This window comes from Protopterus annectens, chromosome 2.part2 (assembly GCF_019279795.1).
Source record: "Protopterus annectens isolate FY-2018-M chromosome 2.part2, PAN1.0, whole genome shotgun sequence".
In the NCBI taxonomy this organism is placed as follows: Eukaryota; Metazoa; Chordata; order Ceratodontiformes; family Protopteridae; genus Protopterus; species Protopterus annectens.
The window spans coordinates 1,118,326,561-1,118,351,355 of NC_056730.1; the positions used below are offsets into that span (position 1 = coordinate 1,118,326,561).

The following is a 24,795-nucleotide window of genomic DNA, read 5'->3' on the forward strand; positions in this document are numbered from 1 at the left end:
GGACTTCCCGTGTTTAAACAGACATTTTCCAGGTAGCTATCCGCAGCTACTGTTAATTGTTCTCACCATGGCAAACCCATTCTAGACAATATTAGGGCACATTCTACTAGAGCCTTATTTTGTTTGATGCTGTACTGGAAAGGCACAGACTCTAGAAGCATTCAAGAGGCAGCTTACATGGTTCTCTGTACACACTTTTACAAAACATTTCATATTGAATTCCTTTTCAAGGTTCAGGGCTAACTTTGCTAGGACCATTTTCCAGGAGCTGCTGGATCCATATTCTTCCTCCTCCTAGGTCAAATAGGCTTTGGTAATCATCCTGTATAGCCTAAAGGCTACTCCGTCAGTGGGAGTGATGAACACAGTAGAGTTGTTTTAAGTTGTATTTACCCACAACAGTAGATGTTTCAGTTCATCACTGCTGCAGTAGTCACACCCTCCCTCCATCCCCCTTCTCTTGTATATAGTTGTAGTTGGGATATAAAGTGGGATGCGGGATGCTTTGTTTCTGCTTTATATGCTTCCTTGATATTATTGTTTTTTGGCTCAGGATTGTTAACTTCCTCTCTCACTCTCTCTCTCGTTCTCTGTATTGGCAAGAAAGTCCTGAAGAAGTCTTCACTCTGACTACCGATTTCCCTCCTTGAGAATATCCAACCAGCAGTCAGAGTGTGTGTGGGGGTGGGGGGGGGGCTTTGTGAAGCTGGCCAGTTGTTTTCTGGCAGGAAAGTAACTCATATAACCTAAAGGCTAGTGCAGCAGTGAAGAATTCTAACCTTGTCTATTATGGGTAAGTACAACTTACACAACTGTGTACATTCTGATCCAGTCATAGACTGTTTAGAATAATAATTCCATGTTTTGTAGGTTGCACTGTTTCTAACTACTGCCTAAAAATACATTATATGTGATTATGTATAACAAAACTGTTTATATTACAACTGTGTAAGTGCAGCAAAACAACTACTGTCCTTGCTAGGAATATATTTTTCTTGAGTTAAATGGATAACCAAGAGTAAACTCCTACTCTTTAGCAGTGCTTGGCTACCTTTTATTTTGCATGTAGTTTTGTTTATTCTAAACAAATAAGAAAATATACATTTCGCAGTTAGGCACATATACAATATATTACCTATTGCTTTATTTTATAGGACCTAGATTGGACTGGATCATGTTTGTGGTTATAGGAATATCTTTAACCTTTTTCTTGCATTTAATGAGATGTAGTTATCCTAGATCCTGGGCGGCCGTGGTGGTGCAGCGGTTAGTGTTGTCTCCTCACAGCAAGAGGTTCTCTGGTTCGATCCTCAGCTGGGGTGCCTTCTGTGCGGAGTCTGCATGTCCTCCCTGTGGTTGCGTGGGTTTCCTCTGGGTGTGAACCTCAGCTGGGGTGCCTTCTGTGCGGAGTCTGCATGTCCTCCCTGTGGTTGCGTGGGTTTCCTCCGGGTGCTGTGGTTTCCTCCCACATCCCAAAGACATGCTGTAGGTGGATTGTACACTCTAAATTGGCCCTAGGTGTGAGTGCGTGTCTGTGCCTTCTGTGGGAGGTTGGGCGTCGGGCTGGCAACTCGACACCGTAAAACTCCACTGCCAATCATGAGAGGACATGTGATCTGCTGTGGCGACCCCTAACCGGGAAATGCTGAAAGAAGAAGAGTAGTTTTCCTAGATCCTGCTGTTACTTTATGGAATTATTTGCATGTCACAGGTACAAATCCCTCTGTGGAATGCAGACTTGGAGAAATGAAGAAAACATGGCGGAGTATAGCCTGTAAATACGTTTTTTGCCACTTACATCGGTACATATCAGGCACAAGACTTCATTGGTTCCTAATAAGAAAGACACACTTCTTCTTTTTCTGGCTTTTCTCGGTTTGGGGTCACCACAGCAGATCACCTGTCCGCTCATGATTGGCAGTGGAGTTTTACGGTGTCGAGTTGCCAGCCCGGCGCCCAACCTTACACAGAAGGCACACATATGCACGCACTCACGCCTAGGGCCAATTTCGTGTCCAATCCACTTAAAGCATGTCTTTGGGATGTGGGAGGAAACCAACGCGACCACAGGGAGGACATGCAGACTCTGCACAGAAGGCACCCCAGCTGAGGATCGAACCAGAGAACCTCTTGCTGTGAGGCAGCAACGCTAACTGCTGCACCACCACGGCCATCCTTGTTAAGGGAAGGTCATGCATTCTAAATCATACCTGCTTGTTTGAAAAGGTCATGCAGGTGGCGAACACTGTTCACATAGCCTATTTGGATCTAGCAAAGACATTTGACACCAAACCACATGATTGGATTGTTAAGAACCAAATGGCCTTAAGCACTGATCTCCTTTGTGGTAAGATATATTCCAGACTGGCTCAAGGACAGAACTACTTTCAGAATTTATTAAAAGTGAGATATAGGAAGGTAGAAAAGCCTAAATTTTATGATTTACTGTTATGTTGGCCTTCCTTTTGCAAAAATCTATTTTTACAGAGTGTGTTATATGCAACTCATACCTCTCAACTGTCCAGATTTTCATAGAATTTCCAGTTTTTGCTTCATATTTTAGGACTGTTCCATACAAAATTTGTGATTTTATGGAAATTCATTGAGGACTGAAGGCACTAAATAATGAAAAACATTTGAATTTCAGTCTTCATTATCCTTCAAAACATGTACATCATTGCGCCATCTATTATTCTTTCTTTTTAAGTTTGTAAGTGCAATATTTAAAATCTTTCCCTATTTTTAGGCCTTTTCCCACCATTATTACGCCTTTGTCCGGATTTCTTTTATTAAGAGGTATGATGCAACTGTACTTTTCTCGGATAACTGTTTTTATCTCTGCAAAGCAAAGTATTCCTTACAGTTTGTGCAATGTTTAGTCTCCATTTTTCCTCGGTAGGATACACTTTCTAAAAAAAAGCACATTGTTTCTGTTAGGAACTGTGGAAGAATCTTTGATGGATGTAGTTGTGTCACTCCACCAGAACAAAAAAACTACTTTATTCACCTTCCTCAGGAATGTCACCTTTTAAGACTCGAGTGCTTGTTTCTTGCTGCCTATTAACCTTAACTTTTATTTGTTAGTATGTTTGTTTCCCAGTAAGGGGATTGGTCCATGAAGCCTTTACAGACATAATCCAATCCATAAGTGAATATATGTAATGTAATGGTTACAGGGACACTTTTTGTCAGACAAGCAGTATGTTTTTTAGGAGGTGGGATGAAACTACAGTACAGAGAAAACACGTGCATACATGAAGAAAACATCAAAACCCCATATAGACTGGGACCAGAAGTCAGGGCTGAAACCCAGGCCATGAATCAGTGAGGCAGAGATCTTACCACTGAGTTAATGTGGTGGCTGTGACACCCATGCCCTGGCCCAGCAATCAAGGAGCCTCAGTCTTCTCCACTAACACCAGAGCGGGCATCTCATATATGAGGAAAGTGAGAGCGTCTCATATATAAGGAAAGGATAACAAATAAACACAGTAAAGTGCAATTTCCCTTAAGAACACGCAGTCAGTCTGGGGCTGGTTGCTCCCTTGCTCTCCAGGTCCCCAATAAGACTCCCCACTGGTACAGCTATGGGGTCCAGATCTCACCCTAGTGGGCAAGCTAAAACCTCTAGTACCCACTCTGTCCAACCAGTGCTTTGTGTCCCTGCTTAAGTAGCTGACACACGCACACACTTTGAGAAGAGTTTATACAACTACACAGACACTCCTGGGAAAGGCTGGCACAGGTTCTCCAGCTGTGCCTTTTTTTCCCAGATTATACAGTAGTACCAGCTGCCATGACCCACTAATAATTATCAGCTACACAAAGGCCCTTAAAAGGGTGTCCAGTTATTACTGTGCAATATTATTATCCAATTGGGAAGTGACTAATCAGTCAAGGCTTATTTGGAGTGACTTGGACAGCAAACTCTATAAATATGCAGTGTACTCTACAGCTTAACTTATCTCTACACAAACCAGCCACAGTTAAAAGGTTTTAAAATATTTAATAATAAATAATTAAAACCACAACACAATACTTTCTATTACACAGTGCTAGTCAGAGTTCAGAGATCACACAGAAATACTTAACATAAATCAGTAGTACAGTTCTGACATCACAGAAAAACAGTCTAATATTTCTAGTTCCTAGCTATTTCTAAAAGAAAACACAAATCTAAGATAACTTGCATATGAGCAAGACAGTGCTGTGAGTTGGATGATCAAGACAAAAATGCTTAATGCATTCTGATTCTCTGTTTCAATTGAAATTGTAGTTCTGATAAATATTACATCATTCTTTCACTTTCCTGGTGTTCCCAGGCTGACAGATACTACGTTCTTTTGTCATTTTGAAGCTGCAGGAAACTACAGCCTTAAAAGACATTCCATATGTAAACTCTAGTAATTATTCCTTAAGTTAAAACAATAGGCAGGATGCCTTCATCTATCCCGGCCGGAGCCGAATTGTAAACATCAAAGACAGTCATGAAATAATTTGAACTGCAAAGGACAAACAAGAGATGCTTGTCTTAGCTTTCTTTACAGCAGAAGGCAATGTTGTTACATTGTTTTAAGTTCACATTTCACAGCATATTCTTTCATTTAAGAAAACAAGTCTGTAGTTCCACATTCAGATTTACAACTGATAGAATTATCTGCACAATTCTATCTGGCTAGGCTGGCAGCCTTCACAGTGGACAGAGTTTTTTCTTTTATTAGGTAGTTCCAGGATTTCTTTCCTGACCCAGTCTTTTCTTTAGTTATGTAGGTGTTTGTCCTGTGATCAAAGCACAGGATGTCATTTTGGTTACAGTACCTGCAACAAAAGTCATCCTTAATGAAGTGTGGTATGGTTTCTTTAACCAGATGTTTGAAAGTGAGAGTCTGTCAAAATGTCCTCTTGCAGCAGGTAAAACTAACATTTCTTTTGTTTCTGTTTTCTTTTTTTCTCCTCACTGATCAGTAAGGGACTTTTTTTTACTACAGGGCATTTTGTGTTACATGAGAACTGGAAAAAGCATTGACTGGCCCGTCTATAATAGTACTTAAGCCTGTTTTTGAGTGTGTGATTGGGGGAGGAAGTTATGGGAGGTTGTAGAATTTGTAATAGAAAAATTTGATTGTCAGGAATTTGTACTGTGTTGTCATTGTTTTTATTAGTGGCACCTCTAACAAGACGTCCTTCTTGCATGCATTGTAATCTTGTATTACCATGTGTACTTGCATAGCAGTGCTTTTCCTTTTTATTCTTGTCTTTCATTTGTGGTTTCTGATTATTAGACAATAAAGAGAGCACGAAGAATTCCAGTATCACCTGTGAGAAAACCTGTGTCAACAGAACCAGATGAAAGAATGTTAAACATGATTGAAGATGAAGTCGAATATGATCGCAGAAGTGCTCATAGCTGGGATAGTAGAGACCGAAGTCCTGACAGAGGCTTTAGCAGAGATATTGGCTTCATTGCTGAGAACAGCCGTGGTAGGCCGTATGAGAGAAACAGAAGCCCTGAGCACGACTACAGAAGAGACCACAACCGTGGCAGGAGCACTGACAGGGACAGAAGCCCAGAGCATGACTACAGGAGAGATCACAGTCGTGGAAGAAGCCTTGACAGGGGTTTAAGTCCTGATCGTGACTATAGAAGGGACCACGTTCATGACAGAAACATAGACAGGGACCATATTTTTGAACGGAGATATGACAAAGACCATAGCCCTCCAAGAGGTTATGGGCAAAGAGAGCATTCTGATTTCAGAAGTGAAAGACCAGTGGCTAGGAGCCAGAGTCGAGAGCGACATCTTTCCCGTAGTCCTTCTCCAGTGTCCAACAAAGATTCCAGGCACTACAGAGATCAAGAGATGGAAAGGCCCCTAACTGTTAATCTGTCGAAAAACAAGCCAAATGAAGGTGAGAATCATGAGCAAAGCTGTGTGGATTTTGTAGACTGGAATATTTGTTTAGTTTTGAATATACATGTTAGAATACATGAAGAGAATATTGCAGAATTTTATATACATTTACAGTTGGTGCACTTTCTTGATCATCATGTATCTTTTCATATGTGCAGCATTGGTTCAGAAAGCCTTGTTTTACTAAAGATGACGTAGGAGTTCCAGTGTGTTAAGTGGTGCTTATTTTTTGTAATGCTGCATTTTTCTTTGTGTTTTATTGTGCAATGCAGGAGGTATACTTTCAAGACAAATTTTTAATTTTTCACTGATTGAATGTATTACCTACTGTAGTCATCCAGTTACTCACCTGCTTGATAAGTCTTGGAGATGCTTTGCTAGAACTGTTGCATATACAGCTTGCCTGCTGCTTGTTAGCAAGATTGTGGTAGTAATATCTTTTTGACAAATGGCAAGAGGCAGTGATATTGTATGGATGCTGGTGCACATTGTAATATTACGTGTCAGAGTAGGGTGACACTTTCAGACCCTACATGCATCATTTATCTATTACTTATGCACAGGTCAGTCTTATTCTAGTATTTGTTATAGAAAAAGTTTGATACCTGATGCTGTAAACATGAAATCTTACAGGCATTTAGCATTTGTCATTTCAGTAATGAGGGATGTTCTTCATGTTTCACTGTTGCAGTCATTATTTGTGGGTTATTCCTGCTGGGTAGCCCTCGGCCGGCCCGAATATCAGAGTAAAGGTTTCCTTCCTGTGTCGGCTGTTCTGTGACTGTTGCTGACGTCAGGTTGTCAGGGCTATAAAGGGAGACAGCCGATGCCATTACATCAGTCTTTCTTGCCGTGGAGCCCGAAGCAGAAGCAGTATTGTGAGTGCGTCGGTAGGCTGTTGCCAGAGTGAGGACAACTGTCTAAAGCTAAGTACCCCATTGGGAAATATTTTCTTGCCTTAAACTGATGTCAGAGAAAGTTAATAACTGTCTCAGTTGTGGAAAGCAGATCCCACACTGAGATTTCCATTCACTCAGCGTCACTTGCTTAGGCTCAGACCATAACATCTAGGGTGTCTTTTCTGTGCCCTTTTTAATGCTAGAACCATAAGAAGAGCTGAAATTGTAGCTTGGCATTTTAGCGAGCCGTCTTCTCATTGCAAAATGGCATCGGTCGGTAAGTCATTACATAGTAAAAAGAAAGACCAGGATAAAGATAGGCCTCAAAAAGTTAGGCCGTCTGACAACTCAGATCAAAAGTCTGCTATTTTCAACTCTGTGCTACAGCTGAACTCAGTGAGGCACCTTTGCAGCCCCTGACTCCAGCTGGAGAAGCGTTGCAGGCCTCTACCGAGACACTTTCAGAGTCCGTTAGCCAACAGATCCTCCTCCCCCTGCCGGTATGTCACTCTTTCTCACTCGGTCGGGTCCAGAGCCACTTTGCAGGCACTGGCTTCTGCTGAGATACCTTTGACAACTGAAGCCAGGCATAGACCGACGACAATGACGCCAGTTAAACTAACCTTGTATAAGACTACCAACCCATCCTGGCCCAGGCCTAAGACTACCCCCAAAAAGGTCCCTCCCCAAAGACCTAGCCATCGACCTACAACCAGCCAGCCTGCCCCTCAGTTGCAGCAACTGCTTGGAATGGCAGAAGACTTGATGACTCTTATTAGAGGAATCCAGCCCCACCCTCCCACCCCAGCCAAAAGAAAAAGGGTCACCTTCCCTGAGGTCCTGACTGACCAGGAATCAGAATAATCTGTTCTTGAAGAGTCAGATGTGGTAGACCAACCCTTTGCAGCATTTGAGGGCTCTGATGCTGATGACCCCATTCCATCTGAACCCCCCCCCCCCCAGAACCTTTCTTTTGGGCAAACCTTAAACTCCCACAGAGAACACTTTCAGTGGAAGGCCCAAGATTACCCTCAGTCTAAGAAGAGACTGAGAAAATTCCTTGACCCAACTCAGCATAAGCCTCTGGCCATTCCTCCTATCTTGGATGTAGTGCAGGATGTTTTTCTAGAATCTGCCCTTTCACCAGAATCTCTCCCCCCAGCACCCAGGAAACCAGACAGATATTACAGGGTGCATGACATCCACAAATATCTTTAAAAACCCTACTGCAGACCCAGAAGTCATTACTCAAGGCCGTAAGGGAGCTATGGCAAGCTTATCTAAAAATCCCATTCTAGCTGACAAAGAAAGCAGAGCTTTAGACAGAATGGGGAAAAAGGTATACACCTCAGCCACTTTAGCTGAAAGAGCCATGAATTGTCAATTCCATATGCTGAAATTCCAGCAGAATGTCCTCAAACTTAACAGAAGTCATCTTCCTTTCCTGACAATAGTACTACCAGAGAATTAACTGACCCCATACAGTGTAGCTCTCAGGTAGCCAAATACTCCTTGCATTGTGGTTTTGATGCCTTAGAAGCTTTTACTAGGGTTGCAGTTACAGGCTCAGTGATCTGAAGACATGTCTGGTTAAGGGAGCAGCCTTTGCCTGATCAAGTAAAATCCAAACTGCTAGATACCCCTTTGGATAAGGACCAGTTTGGACCTAAAGTGGAAGAGGTCATTAAGAAAATGGAGGACAAAGCCAAGTCCATGCAAACTGTCAAGGACTTCTTACAGGTGCAACCTCCCAGGTTCAGCATAAACTTCCCCACTAAACACTGGTCCTTTCCTTCACAGAAAAAAACAGTCCAGAGGAAGGGATGCAGAGACAAAACCCCTAGACAACAGTCCCATAGCCAACAAAGACCCAGGTAGTGGTCCACTGCTGCTCTTAGGCAAGCATGTTCTAAGCCCACTCCCTTCTCCAAGGACTCTCATTGACTCTCGCCCCTCTGCCCCTCATCAAACAGGCTGGGAGGAAGACTTTCCCTCTTCCTAGAAAACTGGCAAGCCATCACCTCAGATCTATGGGTCCTGAAAATTATTACCAGCGGGTACAGATTCTATTTCAGAGAAAAGCCAAAAAGGTCAGGTTGCCCAGACGTCCCTGTAAATCAGAGGACAGAAGCTAGATGTCCCTATAAATCAGAGGACATAAGCTGTTCATCAGATCAGAAAGCTTTATGGCCAGGGTGCTGTAGAACCTGTACCAAAGGAGCAGGCCTGAAAAGGATTTTATTGAAGACTGTTCCTGGTTCCCAGAAAAGGGCACCTGGCACCCTATCCTAGACCTCGCCACCCTAAATCTGTCCCTCCTGGTTCCAAAATTCAAGATGCTGACTCTGCAAAAACTACTACATATGCTGCTACCACAAGCCTGGGTAGTGACCCTAGATCTGATAGATGCCTACCTGCATATCCCTATCAGACAGTCGTGTAGGAATTACCTAAGATTCAGAGCAGGGTCCCAACACTTTCAGATGTTCTTCGTGTTTCACTGTTGCAGTCATCACTGTGGGTAATCCCTGCTGGGTAGCCCTCAGCTGGCCCGAATACCAGAATAAAGATGGTCCCTCCTGCGTCGGCTGCAGGTTGTCAGTGGTATAAAGCAAGGCAATCAAAGCCATTACATCAGTCTTTCTTGCCGTGGACCCCAAAGCAGAAGCAGTTTGAGTGTGCGTCAGTCGGCCGCTGCAAAAATGAAGTAGAAAGCGACTAAAGCTAAGTACCCCATTGAGAATCTTTTTCTTGTACTAACCGATGTCCGAAAAAGTAAATAATTGTCTCCGCTGTGGAAAATAAATACTACACCGAGACTTCCATAACTTGTGTGCATCCTGTTTAGGCCCAGACCCCGGATGTTGGTTCTGTGCTCTCTCTAACACTAGGACTATCCGACGTAGAGCAGAATTTGTAACTAAACATTTCGAAGACAGTCCTTCACAGCATGAAGTGGCATCCATTGGCATCCATTGGTTAGCATCCAGTGAATATTCCCAAAAAGAGAAAAGACAAAGAAAGGTACAGACCACAAAAAGTTAGGCCTTCAGACGACTCTAACCCAAAGTCAGCCTCTAGCACAGTGGAATTCAGAGAGGCACCTACACAGCCCCTGACAGCTGCCGCACTACCACCGCAGGCCTTTACTGAGACCCTTTCAGAGTCTGGTACGCAGCTAGATAAGACTACACCTGCTGGATTTTCAGTTGTCAGCCCTGCGGTTAGGTCCGGAGCCGTTTTGCAGGCACTGGCTTCCAAGGAGGCCTTTCAGATAACCGACGCCAAAGACAGACAGCCATGCCACCGGCCAGAGCCGCACCCAGGCCCATTGAAGCACTGAGGCCTAAAAGCAAGGCCACTCCCATGTAAACAATTCCCAGTTGCCATTTTCCTCAGGCGCAGCCTGCTCAGTCACAACAGCTTCTTAAGATGGCTGAGGATCTAATCACACTCATCAAAGGTAGTCAGACTGCCCCAGCCAAAAAAAAAAAGGGACCTTTCCCCAGAGATTCTCTCAGAAACTGACACTGAAAAATCAGACTTTGGACTCTGACAATGAACGGCAGCCCCTTACCACCTTTGAGGATTCTGATGCAGAGGAATCCATCCCATCTGCACCCCCAAGGATCTATCATTTGGAGAGACCTTACACACCCTCCGGGAACACTTCCATTGAGAATCTCAGGACTACCACCAGTCTGAGAGAGTTTCTGGACCTACCCCAGCATAAACCCTTAGCTATTCTTCCCATTTAGGATGTGGTAGAGGATGTCTTTATGGAGTCTAGCCTCACTCCTGATGCCCTGCCTCCTGCACCTAAAAAGCCAGATGGGTACTACATTCAGCTGACCCAGAGGTCATTACCCATGGACCCAAAGGGGCTAGGGCCATTTCCTCCAAAAACCCAATACCTTCTGACAATGATCACAGAGCCCTAGACAGATGGAGTAAATAGATATACACCTCTGCTACCTTAGCTATCAGAGCTCTAACTGCCAGTTCCATATGCTAAAATATACACAACATACACTAGAGGTATTAAAGCAGAAAATGTCCTCCTTACCAGACAATTCAACTTCCAGATAACTGGGAGAGATCTTACACTCCAGTTCTCAAGTGGCAAAGCATTCCCTCCACTGTTGATACGATGCCCTAGAAGCCTCTAGTAGGGCTACTGTTACGGGCTCTCAAGTGGCAAAGCATTCCCTCCACTGTTGATACGATGCCCTAGAAGCCTCTAGCAGGGCTTCTGTTACGGGGTCAGTCATTAGGAGACATGCATGGCTAAAAGTGCAACCTCTGCCTGATCATGTTAAATCCAAACTCCTAGAACCTCCCTAGATAAGGACTGCTTGTTTGGAACTAAGGTGGAGGAGGCCATCAAGAAAATGGAGGATAAGGCCAGATCTATGCAGACAGTAAAAGATTTCCTCCAGGTCCAACCTCCCAGATTCAGCAGGAACTTTCCCACCAAACAATGGTCCTTTCCTTCCCATTCCAGACCTGTGCAAAGGAAAGGGCGCAGGGACAGACCCACCAGGCAGCAACTACAAGGCCAGCAGAAGCCCAGACAGTGGACCTCTACAACCCTCAGGGTAGGGGGTTCTAAGTCCACTCTCTGCCCTAAGGACTCAGTGACTCCACCTCCCTCCTCTGCCCCCCCCCCCCGAAGTTAGGAAGAAGGCTATCCCTTTTCAAAGACAGCTGGCAATCCATCACAAAAGATCAGTGGGTCCTGAAAATAATTTCCCGAGGATACAGATTCTATTTCAAAGTGAACCCAAACTTAACAGCATACCCAGACATACCAGCAAATCAGCGGGCAGAGGCCCTCTGCCAAATTCAGAAACTTTGTACTCAAGTAGTAGTGGAGCCTGTACCCCAGGAACAAACAGGAAAAGGGTTTTATTCAAGATTGTTCCTGGTACCCAGGAAAGAGGGCACCTGGAGCCCTATTCTGAATCTATCCACACTGAACCTTTCCCTGCTAGTGCCAAAATTCAAAACGCTCATGCTCCAAAAACTCTTGCCCATGCTGACTCCAAATGCCTAGCTAGTCACCCTAGACCTAAAGGATGCCTACCTGCATATCCCTGTAAAGGAGTCGTGCAGAAGGTTCCCTCGCTTCAGAGCAGGCTCACAACACTTTCAGTTCTCTGTGCTGCCCTTTGGCTTATCTACTGCTCCCAGACTTTTCACCAAATGCCTGGCCCCTGTCATTGCCTTCTGCAGGCAGAAAAACATTCAGATTTACCCCTATCTGGATGACTGTCTCATCCAGGCAGACAGCAGGGAAAAGCTTTTGCAAGACCTCAACTTTGTCCAAACCCTCTTTACCTCTCTGAGATTTACCATCAGCAATGAAAAAAAGTCCCATTTCCAGCCCACCATACAGGTCACCTTCTTGGGAGCTCTCCTGGACACATCCACCCAAAGAGCCTTCCTCTTTCCAGAAAAACAAAGTTTTCTGCCCCAGTACTTCACCCAATTGGTTCACAGAACACACCTCACAGCCAGGAAGTTCCTTCAAGCTCTGGGGTACATGTCATCCTGCTGGTACCCTTGGCCAGACTTCACATGAGAAACCTGCAGTGGTACCTAAAAAACTATGGTGCCAACACACTCATTCACTGGAGTTACAACTGCCTCTGATTCCCTGCTTAAGAGAGGAGCTCCTATGGTGGGCAGAAGTCTGTATGCTGAACAAAGGCTTACCTTTTTGTAATTCTTTCCCATGGCCAGATCATCACTACAGATGCCTCAGACGCAGCCTGGAGGGCACACTTAGGAGACATGTGCACCCAAGGCACCTGGGACCTCAGGGACCTAGACCTACACATCAACCTGAAGGAAATGATGGCAATACTCAGGGCTGTCACAGCCTTGAAGAGCCTCCTGAAACCAGGGGTGCTCCTCATCAAAACAGATAATACAACAGTCATGTGGTACATCAACAAGCAGGGAGGAACACACTCATACTTGCCTTGTCGTCTAGCCATGTTTCTCTGGCAGACTGCCTTGATGATGGGCCTTCATCTGCTAGCCCAGTACATCCCAGGGGAGCACAACACCCTAGTAAGACTACTACAGCAAAAGTGTCATGGACCTCCATGAATGACAGTTTTGGAGGGAGACCTTCCTCTGCATTGCCCAAATTTGGGGGACCCCAGAGGTAGACCTCTTTGTATCCATAAAGAACAGGCAGACCAGTTCTGCACCAGGGAGGTCCACCCAGCAGCCTGGAAGGTGGATACTGTCTCCTTCCACTGGGGCAACCTGTTTGTCTACACCTTCCCCCATTGCCAATGATCCCAAGGGTACTGCTAAAGATCAGGGAGGAAGGGCCAAGGGCTATACTCACTGCTCCACATTGGCCCAGGCAACATTGGTATCCCTTGCTACTCAGCCTGACCAAAGAGCCACCAACAAACCTGCCTCTCACAGAAGAAATTCTAACCCAAGAAAAAGGGTCATTACTGCATCCCAATCTGCAAACTCTCAGCCTATCTGCATGTCTTGCACCCCAAAGGCAAATGCCAGCCCACTGTTGAGCAAGCAGGTCCTGGACATAATTAAGGAGGCCAGGAGGCCCAGCACCAGGAAATCCTACTCGGCAAAATGGAAAAGATTCAATGCTTGGTGCCAAACTAAGGGTACAAGCAACTCCCTTGCATGTCTCTGTCTGATTCTACACTACCTGCAGAGCTAGTGCAAAAAGGATTGTCTTACTCCTCCATCAAAATTCATGTCTCAGCCATCTCTGCCCATTCCCATACAGAGCAAGCTTTGTTTTCCCACCCCCTGCTAAAACAGTTCCTTAGAGTGGTACCTCACATCAGCCACTTAGGAGGTCACCCATCCCTGCCTGGGACCTGAACTATGTCTTGGAAAAATTGACCTTACCCCCCTTTGAACCGGCTGCGTCAGCAGAGCTAAAACACCTCGCTTGGAAGACCACCTTCCTGCTGGCCATAACCTCAGCCAGGAGGGTTTCCAAGCTGCAGGCTGTGATGGCCAATGAACCCTTCATTATCTTCCATGCAGACTGGTGTCTCTTAGAACTAACCCCTTTTTATGCCTAAGGTGGTATCTGACATAACATTGAATCAGGCTATACATCTTCCCACCTTCTTTCCTAACTCTCAGAATAGGGGGGAAGGAATCCTTCATTCATTGGATGTACACTGACAGCTTAGATACTATCTGGATAGAACCAAGTCTCTCAGAAAGACTGACCATCTCCTGGTCAGCTTCGCCCCAGGGGCAGAGGGGAAACCAGTTTCCAAGCAGACCATTTGTAAATGGATATTCAACTGTATCCAATTCTGCTACCACTTCCATGGAAAAATTCCTACCAAGCCTGTCCAAAGCCATTCCACTAGGGTAGCATCTACTTCTACTGCTTTCCTCAGGGGTGTCCCTACCAAGGACATGCTAGAACCTGCCACTTGGACTTCCGTCCACACCCTCACCAAACACTACCAATTGCCTCTTTTCTCCAAAACCCAGGCAGGCTTTGCCTCTGCAATCCTGCAGGGCATGCTAGGTCCTACTTAGAGCAGTGCAAGCCTGTTCTTCTATTCCTTCCCATCTGCCTTCCACCCTACCTTTAGCTTTGGGAATCTTCCCACAAGTGATGACTGCAACAGTGAAACACAAAGAACATAATACAGTTGTGTACACTTGCCATAAATATAGATGTTCGAGTGTATTCACTGTTGCAGTCCTGTTTTCCCTCCCTCCTTCCATCTCTTACTCTCTCTCTCTGTTCCCTTCATGCCAGTCTATACCTATGGGCATCCTCCAGATTGGCCTTCTGGACAGAGCTGCTATAGGTTGGGGCAAGAAAAACTGATGTAATGGCATCGGTTGCCTTGCTTTATACCACTGACAACCTGTAGCCGACGCAGGAGGGACAATATTTATTCTGGTATTCAGGCCAGCCGAGGACTACCCAGCAGGGATAACCCACAAGTAATGAATGCAACAGCGAATACACTCTAACATCTACATTTATGGTAAGTGTACACAAATGTACATTCTCTGCTCTGCCCTTTGGATTATCCACTGCTCCCAGAGTCTTTGCCAAGTGTCTGGCTCTAGTCATTGCATTTTGCAGACAGAAGGGCATACACATGTATCCCTATCTTGATGATTGCCTCATCCAGGCAGAAACCAAGGAAAAACTCTTGCAGGACCTCTCCTTTGTGCAGACCCTACTAACCTCACCAGGATTCACCAAGTCCCATCTACAGCCTACATGAAGGTTAACCTTCCTGGGCACCCTTCTAGACACCTCAGCACAAATGGCCTTCCTCCCTCCAGAGAAGCAGGCCTTTCTACAGTCTTACTTCACCCAGCTGGCACACAAAACTCACCTCACTGCCAGAAAAATCCTGCAAGCCCTGGGATGCATGGCCTCCTGCATCCTGTTGGTACCCTTTGCCAAGACTGCACATCAGAAAATTGCAATGGTACCCAAGGAACCTCTGGGGCCAACACTCTGTCACTGGAACACGAGCTACCCCTTATTCCCTGTTTAAGGAAGGAGCTCCTATGGCGGGCCAAGGCTCGCACTCTGAATAAGGGCTTACCCTTTCTCCTTCAGCCACACCACCAAACCATAACCACAGATGCCGCCGGGGAGCTCACAAAGGAACCCTGTGAACTCAGGCTTTTTGGGAACAGGAGGATCAGGGTCTCCATATCAACCTGAAAGAAATGCTAGTGGTACACAGGGCAATCCTAACCTTCCAAAAACATCTGTCACCAGGAGTACTCTTAATCAAGACAGACAACACTACTGTCATGTTGTACATCAGCAAGCAGGGGGGCACACATTCTTACCCCTGTGTCGCTTACCTATGAAAATCTGGCAGTCAGCCTCAAATCTGGGACTGCATCTGATAGCGCACAATACCTTCCAGGGAAACAAAACACCCTGGCATATCAATTAAGCAGACAACAACTGGACCCCACGAGAGGTAGTTGCACAGGGAAACCTTCCTAAAGATCAGTCAAGTCTGGGGGAAAACAAACCTAGACCTTTTTGCAAGCTACCAGAACTACCAACTGACCAAATTCTGCTCGAGAGTTTCATCTAGAAGCTTGGAGGGTGGACACCCTCTCCTTCCACTGGGGCAGCCTGTTTATGTATGCTTTCCCCCCACTGCCTCTGATACCCAGGGTGATGATCTTCGTGTTTCACTGTTGCAGTCATTATATTTGGATAATCTGCTGGCAGGTTGCCCTCAGTCGGCCTGAATTCCAAAGTCTTGGGTCCTGCGTCGGTTGCTGTCTTCTCTTCCATGACGTCAGGTCGTCAGGGGTATAAAACATGCAGCCGATGCCATTTTCTTTAGTCTTTCTTGCCGCGCGGTGCCTGAAGCAGAAGCATTTCGCAAGTGCCAGTCGGCCAACTACTGAAATATTCGAGTTTGAGTTTCAGAACCGAAGTCTTCACTAAAGCAAAGTACCCCGTTGGGGAAACTTTTTTTCTTGCTTTTTACCGATGTATGAAAAAGTTAATAATTGTATTACTTGTGGAAAGCAAATACCTCATAAGGATTTCCATTTATACCGTATTCCTTGCCTAGGCCCTGATCACAACGTGCCTGGCTGTCGGTTTTGCGCTAGATTTAACCAACGCACTATTAAGCGTTGGTATACTTTTCCATCAAAGTATTTTGGAAACAGATTTAACTACCCAGAAATGTCATTGGATAGCAATCCGACTACCAGAGTAGATAAAAAACACAAAGAAAAGGACAGAGAAAGGCAGTCGAGATCCAAAACCGACGACGAAGCTTCTCCTAAGCCAGTCGCCGGTTCGCCGGTACTCAGTGAGGAGCTTTCGCAGCCCCTGATACCTGCTACCTTCGAGTTGCAGGCCTCTACCGACACCCATGTGGAGTCCGGCATGCTGCAAGATACTCAAGGTATTGGACCAACGGATGTATCTCCATCGGATGGGTCTGGAGCCGCTGAGCAGGCACCGGCTTCTGAGGGTGTATTCAGACCTCAACATTTGTATATCAAACCGACGACAGCTGCAAAACCAAAGACAAAAGCAACTTCTAAAACTAAAAAATTGACGCATGAGCCACATGCACGGGCCTCTATGCCTAAAAACATATGATCAAAATGGCTGAAGACCTTATTACCTTGATCAAGGGGTACCCATCCCCCTCCAGATAAGAGACCTAGGCAAGACACTGATTATGAATCCTCAGATCAGGTTTGTATTTCTTCTGATTCCTCTTCTGATCAGGAATCATCTATACCTCCCTATGAGGATTCTGATGCTGAGGAGTCTATTCCATCTGCATCTCCTCCTGAGGATTATTCATTTGGAGAAACCTTTCATACTTTGAGGGAGCATTTTCACTGGGAGAGTCAAGACTTCTCAGAATCAAAAAAGATTTCCTTCTTCTCCCTCAGCACAAGCCTTTAGCCATTCTCCCTGTTTTAGACATTGTGGATGATGTGTTTTCGGGTGTCAAGCTTGACCCCTGACTCCTTACCTCCAGCTCCCAGTAAGCCTGACAGATATTACAGGGTCCCTGACTCGCATAAATTTTTATTTAGAAACCCTGCTGCTGATCCTGAATCTATTTCACAGGGTCCAAAGGGAGTTAAGGCCTCAACAACAAAAAATCCTACCCCCTCTGACAGAGATTCAAGGGCACTAGACAGATGGGGAAAAAAGGTTTATACATCTGCAACCTTGGCTGTCAGGGCCTTAAACTGTCAATTTCATATGCTTAAGTACAAACAACATGTTATGGGGTTGCTGAAACAGAAAATTATGTTGATTTCAGAATGTGCAGAAAACAAGGAATTACAGGAATTATTGCATGCAGCTGAACAAGTTGGAAAGCATACTTTGCAATGTGGTTTTGATTCCTTAGAGGCCTCCTGCAGGGCCTGGTTAAAGGAACAAAATTTGCCTGATCGTGTTAAAGCCAAATTGCTAGACGCACCTTTACAGCATAATTCTCTATTTGGTATTAAGGCAGAAGAGATTTTAAAGAAAATGGAAGACAAAGCAGCCACCAAGATTCAGTAGACACTGGCCTACAAAAATTTGGTCCTTTCCTGTGTCAGACAGAGCTCAAAGGGGCAAATCCAGACACCCTAAGGGTTCCAGATACCAGGTGCAAGATTCATGCAGGTCAAAGCAATGGGGCGCTTCCACCTCCAAATCTGGAGGAGATAAAGCGCAAACCTACAGAAAGCAATCCCAATGACTTCCCTCTGCCTTCATCAAGCACTTATCTTTTGGCAGCACCCATAGGGGGAAAATTAGCACTTTTTGCTCAAAATTTGCAGTTAATAACCCAGGACAAGTGGGTACTAAACATCGTATCACAGGGATAAGGATTTCATTTCCACACTCTGCCAATGGCAAATGGTTGGCCAGATCTGCCAAAAAATCAATGGGCAGAGGCACAGAAACAGGTTACGTCCCTCATGGATATGGGGGCCATTCAGACAGTACCAGAACAGGAAAAAGGACAAGGTTTTTACTCATGACTGTTCTTGGTACCCAGAAAGGACAAGGCCTGGCGGCCAATACTGGATGTATTGATGTTGAACACATACCTGGACATTCCAAAATTCAAAATGCTGACTTTGCAGCAGCTTCTGCCCATGCAAGGCAAGAATGCTTGGCTGGAGACTTTAGACCTAAAAGAGGCATACCTGCATGTCCGAATAAGACAATCGTGCAGAAGATACCTCAGATTCAAGGCTGGCTTAATGCATTACCAATTCTCTGCACTGCCCTTTGGCTTATCTACTGTGCCCAGGGTCTTTACAAAGTGCCTGGCACCAGTAATTGCATTTTGCAGACAAAGAAGTATACAAATTTATCCTTACTTGGATGACTGTCTCATTCAAGCAGAGAAAAAGGACACTCTTCTTCGACACCTGGCGTTTGTGAAAAGGCTTCTAACATGCCTAGGGTACACAATAAACGAAAATAAATCACAACTGGTACCCTCTCAAAAGATAACATTCCTGGGTGCAAGCTTGGATACAACTGCCCAGATGGCTTACCTCACGCCAAACAGGCAAAGGCAACTGACTGCTTACTTCAAACTGATGGCAACAAAAACCCAGTCTTCTGCAAGGCAAATTCTGCAGGCTGTGGGCTTCATGGCATCCTGCATTCTACTAATTCCATATGCAAGACTGCGTATGAGGAAACTTCAATGGTACCTAAAATGTTTATGGAGTCAACATTCAGACAGTCTGGAAACAATGATTCCTCTGATTCCCTGCCTGCAACAGGAGTTTCTATGGTGGGCAAAGGCATGTCACCAAAACATGGGACTGCCCTTTACCTCTACCCCCTGCTGGCCAAACCTTAACAACAGACGCATCAAATTATGCCTGGGGGGCCCACATGGCAGGAAGATGCATTCAGGGCTTATGGACACCAAAACAAATGCATCTACATATCAACCACAAAGAGATGCTAGCTGTTCAAAATGCCCTAACAGTCTTCAAGGACTTACTTCATCCAGGACAACTACTGATAAAGATGGACAACACCACAGTCATGTGGTATTTAAACAAGCAAGGGGGCACACACTCATACCCCCTTTGCAGATTAGCCATGGCACTGTGGGACACAGCTTTGACCTACCAAATACATCTTCAAGCTCAATTCCTGCCAGGAAAACAAAACACTCTGGCAGACGATTAAAGTAGTAACCTTATGGATCCTCACGAGTGGAAACTAAATCCACAAGTCTTCAGCATGATAACAGAAAAATGGGGAGCCCAGACATAGATCTATTTGCCTCTCCTCAAAATTCTCAACAGAAAAGATTCTGCACAAGGACTCACAGACCAGCATGGAAAGTGGACGCCCTGTCCTTCAGTTGGAAAAAGCTATCAGTTTACACCTTTCCTCCTCTGCCTCTTCTATCCAAGGTCCTCTTAAAAGTCAGATAAGAGAAGCCAAAGATGATATTAATTGCCCCGGACTGGCCCCACCAGTACTGGTACCCAATCCTATGGAACTTGGCTCAATACCCAGCTTGGACCTTGCCTCAACGACCACAACTACTGTCCCAGCAAAACAGTCAGATCCTGCACAATCAACTACAGACTCTGAACCTGGCAGCATGGCTATTCATGTAGTCATACAAACAACACCTCTCAGTAAAACTGTGATGGATGTCATTTTGGAAGCCAGAAGGCCTAGTACTAGAAAATCTTATGCTGACAAATGGAAGAGATTCTGTGCTTGGAATCAAGCACAAGGAACTGATACAGCAAAACCAAGTATTCCTCAGATACTACAATACTTAACTGAGATGCTTGACAAAGGCCTATCTTTCTCATCAATCAAAATCCATGCCTCTGCCATTTTGGCTCATTACAATAGAGAGCCACCAATCTTTTTTCATCCTTTAATAAAGCAGTATCTTAGAGGAGCCAAAAATGTAAGGCCTCCTAGAAGATCACCAGTACCTGCATGGGACCTCAATTATGTGTTGGAAAAGCTCACCCTGCCTCCATTTGAACCAGCTGCTACTGCTGGTTTAAAGTTCTTATCATGGAAAATGGCTCTGCTACTAGCAATTACTTCAGCAAGAAGAGTTTCAGAGCTACAGGCCTTCATGGCTTTGGAGCCTTTTATCATATTTTACCCAGACAGGGTGTCTCTGAGGACAAATACTACTTTTATGCCTAAGGTGGTTTCCTGTGTGGCTCTTAACCAAACAATTCATCTGCCAACTTTTTATCCAAATCTGCAGAACAAAGGGGAGAGAATTCTGCATTCCTTGGACGTACACAGACAGCTAAGATTCTACTTGAGCAGGACAAAAGCTCTAAGAAAAACTGAGCAATTACTAGCGTCATATGCTGCAGGATCGGAAGGAAAGGCTATTTCAAAGCAGACAGTTTCAAAGTGGATAAGCCACTGCATCCGTTTCTGCTACTTAAACCATGGTAAACCTATGCCCAAGGGCATTAGGTCTCATTCCACCAGAGCTGCAGCTATTTCAGCAGTCTTTCTCAGAGTAGTACCAACCAAAGACATTCTAGATGCTGCTACTTGGAGTTCTGTTCACACCTTTACAAAGCATTACCATTTGCCTCTTTACTCTAAGTCCAAGACAGGCTTTGCCACTGCAGTGCTGCAGGGCCTTATAGCCACACCTAATGCAGTTTAGCTCCAGCCTCCCAACCATAGCTTTGGGATTCTACCCAAATGTAATGACTGCAACAGTGAAACACGAAGAACATAATACAGTTGTGTACACTTAACATAAATGTAGATGTTCGACTGTATTCACTGTTGCAGTCCAGGTTACCCTCCTGCCAATCCCCCGGTCATTCTGAAGTTTATCTTTCCTTCTCTATCTTCTACAATCTATGTGGTGTATTTGCTTGTAGATGAAGGTAAAGTTTATATTGTTGCATGTTTATATATATATATATATATATATATATATATATATATATATATATATATATATATATATATATATATATATATATATATATATATAATTTTGCTACCTTTTTGGGGGCACCTGACATCGGGGACAAGAAAAACTAAAAAAAATGGCATCAGCTGCATGATTTATACCCCTGACGACCTAACGTCATGGAAGAGAAGATGGCAACCGACGCAGGACCCAAGACTTTGGAATTCAGGCCAACTGTGTGTAACCTGCCAGCAGATTACCCAAATCTAATGACTGCAACAGTGAATACACACAAACATCTACATTTTTGGTAAGTGTACACAACTGTACTTTTCTCAAGATCAGAGAGGAAGGACCATGGGCTATCCTCGTCTCCCCAGTCTGGCTGAGGCAGCACTGGTACCCCATGCTGCTCAGTCTGAGCATACCCTCTGCAATCCCCCCCACAGCAAACCTTCTCACACAACAGAGAGGGAAGCTATTGCACCCAGGCCTTGCAACACTCATGTTAACAACATGCCTGATTCCACAAAGGCGGATGACACTTCAGCCCTCAGCAAACAAGTGTTAGACATTATTAAGGAGGCCCGTAGACCCAGCACCAGAAAGTCTTTTTCCGCAAAATGGAAAAGGTTCACCTGCTGGTGCAACAGCAGGGGCGCATAGAGCACCAATGCCTCTCTACCACTGGTTCTGGACTACCTAGCAGAGCTTCTAGAAAAGGGGCTGTCTTAATCCTCTATCAAGACTCATGCTTCAGCTTTCTCAGGCTGTGTCCAGGCAGAGCAGCCCTTGTTCTTTCAGCACCTCTTAAAACAGTTCCTCAGAGATGTGGCTCACATCAGACCACCTAGAAGGCCACCTGCACCAGCTTGGGATCTGAAATTTGTCTTGGAAAAGTTGACTCTACCCCCTTTTGAGCCAGCATCCTTAGCAGATCTCCAGTTTCTCTCTTGGAAAACTGCTTTCTTGCTAGCCATCACTTCTGCCAGGAAGGTATCTGAGCTCCAGGCCCTTGTGGCCACTGAGCCCTTCATCATTTTCCACGCGGGCAGGGTCTCTCTGAGAACCAACCCCTCCTTTATGCCTAAGGTGTTCTCTGATGTAACCCTCAACCAGACCATATACCTACCTACTTTTTTTCCTAAACTTACCAGTAAAGGGGAGAGAATTCTGCATTCTTTCGATGTACACAGACAGTTGAGATTTTACCTTGACAGGACTAAATCAGTCAGAAAATGTGACCAGTTTCTGGTTTCATTCACCCTTGGGACAGAGGGGAAACCCATTACAAAGCAGACCATTTCCAAATGGATCTTGCATTGCATACATTTCTCCTATGCCTTCCATGGAAAGAGTCCTCCCAAATCCATCAGGTCTCATTTCACGAGAGCAGTCTCTACCTCCATGGCATTCCTGAGAGGGGTCCCCACCAAGGATATTCTGGAGGCTGCTACATGGACATCTATCCACACTTTCACCAAGCACTACCAGCTGGCTACTTTCTCCAAAACCAGGGCAGGATTTGCGTCTGCAGTCCTGCAGGGCATGCTGGCATCCCCCATAACCTATACAGCATGCCTCCACCCATGTCCTCAGCTTTGGGAATCTTTCCACAAGTGATGACTGCAACAGTGAAATATGAGAAACATTGTACAGTTGTGTACACTTACCATAAATGTAGATGTTCGAGTGTATTCAGTGTTGCAGTCCCATTTCCCTCCTACCTCCCCCTTATTTCTGTATCCTCTTAGGGGCTCCTACCTACTGGGAGGCAAAAAAAACTGATGTAATGGTGTCAGTTGCCACCCTTTATAGCCCTGACGACCTGACGTCAGCCACAGTCTCAGGACAGCCGACGCAGAAGGGAAGTCCTTTACTCTGGTATTCAGGCCGGCCAAGGGTTACCCAGCAGGGATAACCCACAAGTGATGACTGCAGCAATGAATACACTTGAACATCTACATTTATGGTAAGTGTACACAACTGTACTTTCTTTGACCCGTTTCCTCATTGGCACACTGGAGTGGTCATTTCACAAATGATCTGTGCCTGTGAGAGGAAGAATCCTTTCAAAGATAAGCATTCTATGTGAGTGTATTTTTTTAGGAAGCAATGTATTATCTACACATCCTCAGTTTGTAAAGGATTTTTAAAATCTGTTTCACAAAAGTAGAAATAAGCAAATAAGACCACATTTATTAGCACAAGTTATTTCTTCTTCTGTTCACCTCCAAACAGTACACATCAGAGTTGTTTGCAACCTCATAAAAATGACCAAACACTTAAACGCTTAAAGTCTAAATATTGTAGCCAGACCATAAAAGGAAAGTGGGGGAGTGGAAGCACTAGTTCAACAAATGCTATAAAGTTGTAGCTACCTTAGCTGAGATTGTGCAGTTGACAGATTTGGTTTACAAGGGGGGGAAAAAAAAAAAAACACCACCTTTACATAAAGTTGCCCTGCATACCTATACATAAAGTTGCACTCTCCCTTAACTTACCTGAAATAAATTGCCTATCAAGTATGTATTTTGATGGATGTAGGACTAATGCTCGACTACATGTTTCCACGAATCGGAAACTGCCGAGCACAGTTTGGCAAAAGTGCTTTTTCACCGAAAAAGCACTTTTGCGAAACTTAGGTGAAAACAAACACCTAACAACATTAAAAAAAAAAAAAGAAAAGAAAAAAAACAGCAATCATGTTTATGTAGAGGAGCAAGCCCCCCTGCACCCTCCACGTGGGGGGCTGTACCCCCACTTTTATATTTTCACTCCGGGATCGCACTACAGTGGGGGAAAAGGGAATATTCCCTTATCCCAACTGTGCCACGATCTCAGCAGTAGACTTTTTCTCTTTTTAGTACAGTTTTGCAAAAGTGCTTTTTTGGTGTAAAAGCACTTTCGCGAAACTGTGCTCTGCCTTTTCCGATTCATGGAAATTTTCATCGAGCATTAGTCCAAGACCCATTTTAACACCTCTGTTCTTTTTTTTTTTTTTTTTTTTTTTTTTTTTTTCCAATGTAATTTAAATTTGCTGTACCCTCAACTCAGGCTGGGTTTGCAGTTGATCGTACTTGATCAGTGCTCATCTCTGTAAACATAAGTCAAAATAAGATAAAGTTTCTCTCTCAGTCTTTAGCTGTTTAGTCCATGAGCAGCCTCATAATGCACATTTTGTATACTGCTAAGAAGGTTCAGCCAAAACCTCAAGACTGGACCATTTAAGACTTCCAAGATGGTTGCATCCACTGATCAACAGTTTAATCTCAGGTCTCCCAGTGTGAAAATTAAGCTGAGAGATAAGGGCTTGTAATTCTGCCAGTTTTAGTAAAATTCAATTACTAGCTAGAAAGCACCCTTCCTGGATGCCAACAAAGAAGGAACTTGGAGAGCCTGTAAGATAATCGAGAAAACACTAACTAAGAAGAATCCTGAAGCTGTTCAGCAAAAAGCAGTTCATGCTCCACCTATGATAGAAGAGATTGCTTCCAGTAATTTAGAGGAAAAAATAAATTCAGTGTGCTC

At 44.6% G+C, this 24,795-nt stretch overlaps 1 protein-coding gene across 3 annotated transcripts in view; it reads left to right on the forward strand.

Moving 5' to 3' along the window:
- Window positions 1–24,795, forward strand: part of TJP2 (tight junction protein 2) — a 2,224,967-nt gene that overhangs the window by 1,195,014 nt on the left and 1,005,158 nt on the right. For all 3 annotated transcript variants that reach the window (XM_044064349.1, XM_044064348.1, XM_044064350.1), the window contains one exon: window positions 5,283–5,910. In XM_044064349.1, coding sequence (XP_043920284.1) covers window positions 5,283–5,910 — 628 coding nt within the window. The remainder of the gene's footprint in view (window positions 1–5,282; window positions 5,911–24,795) is intronic.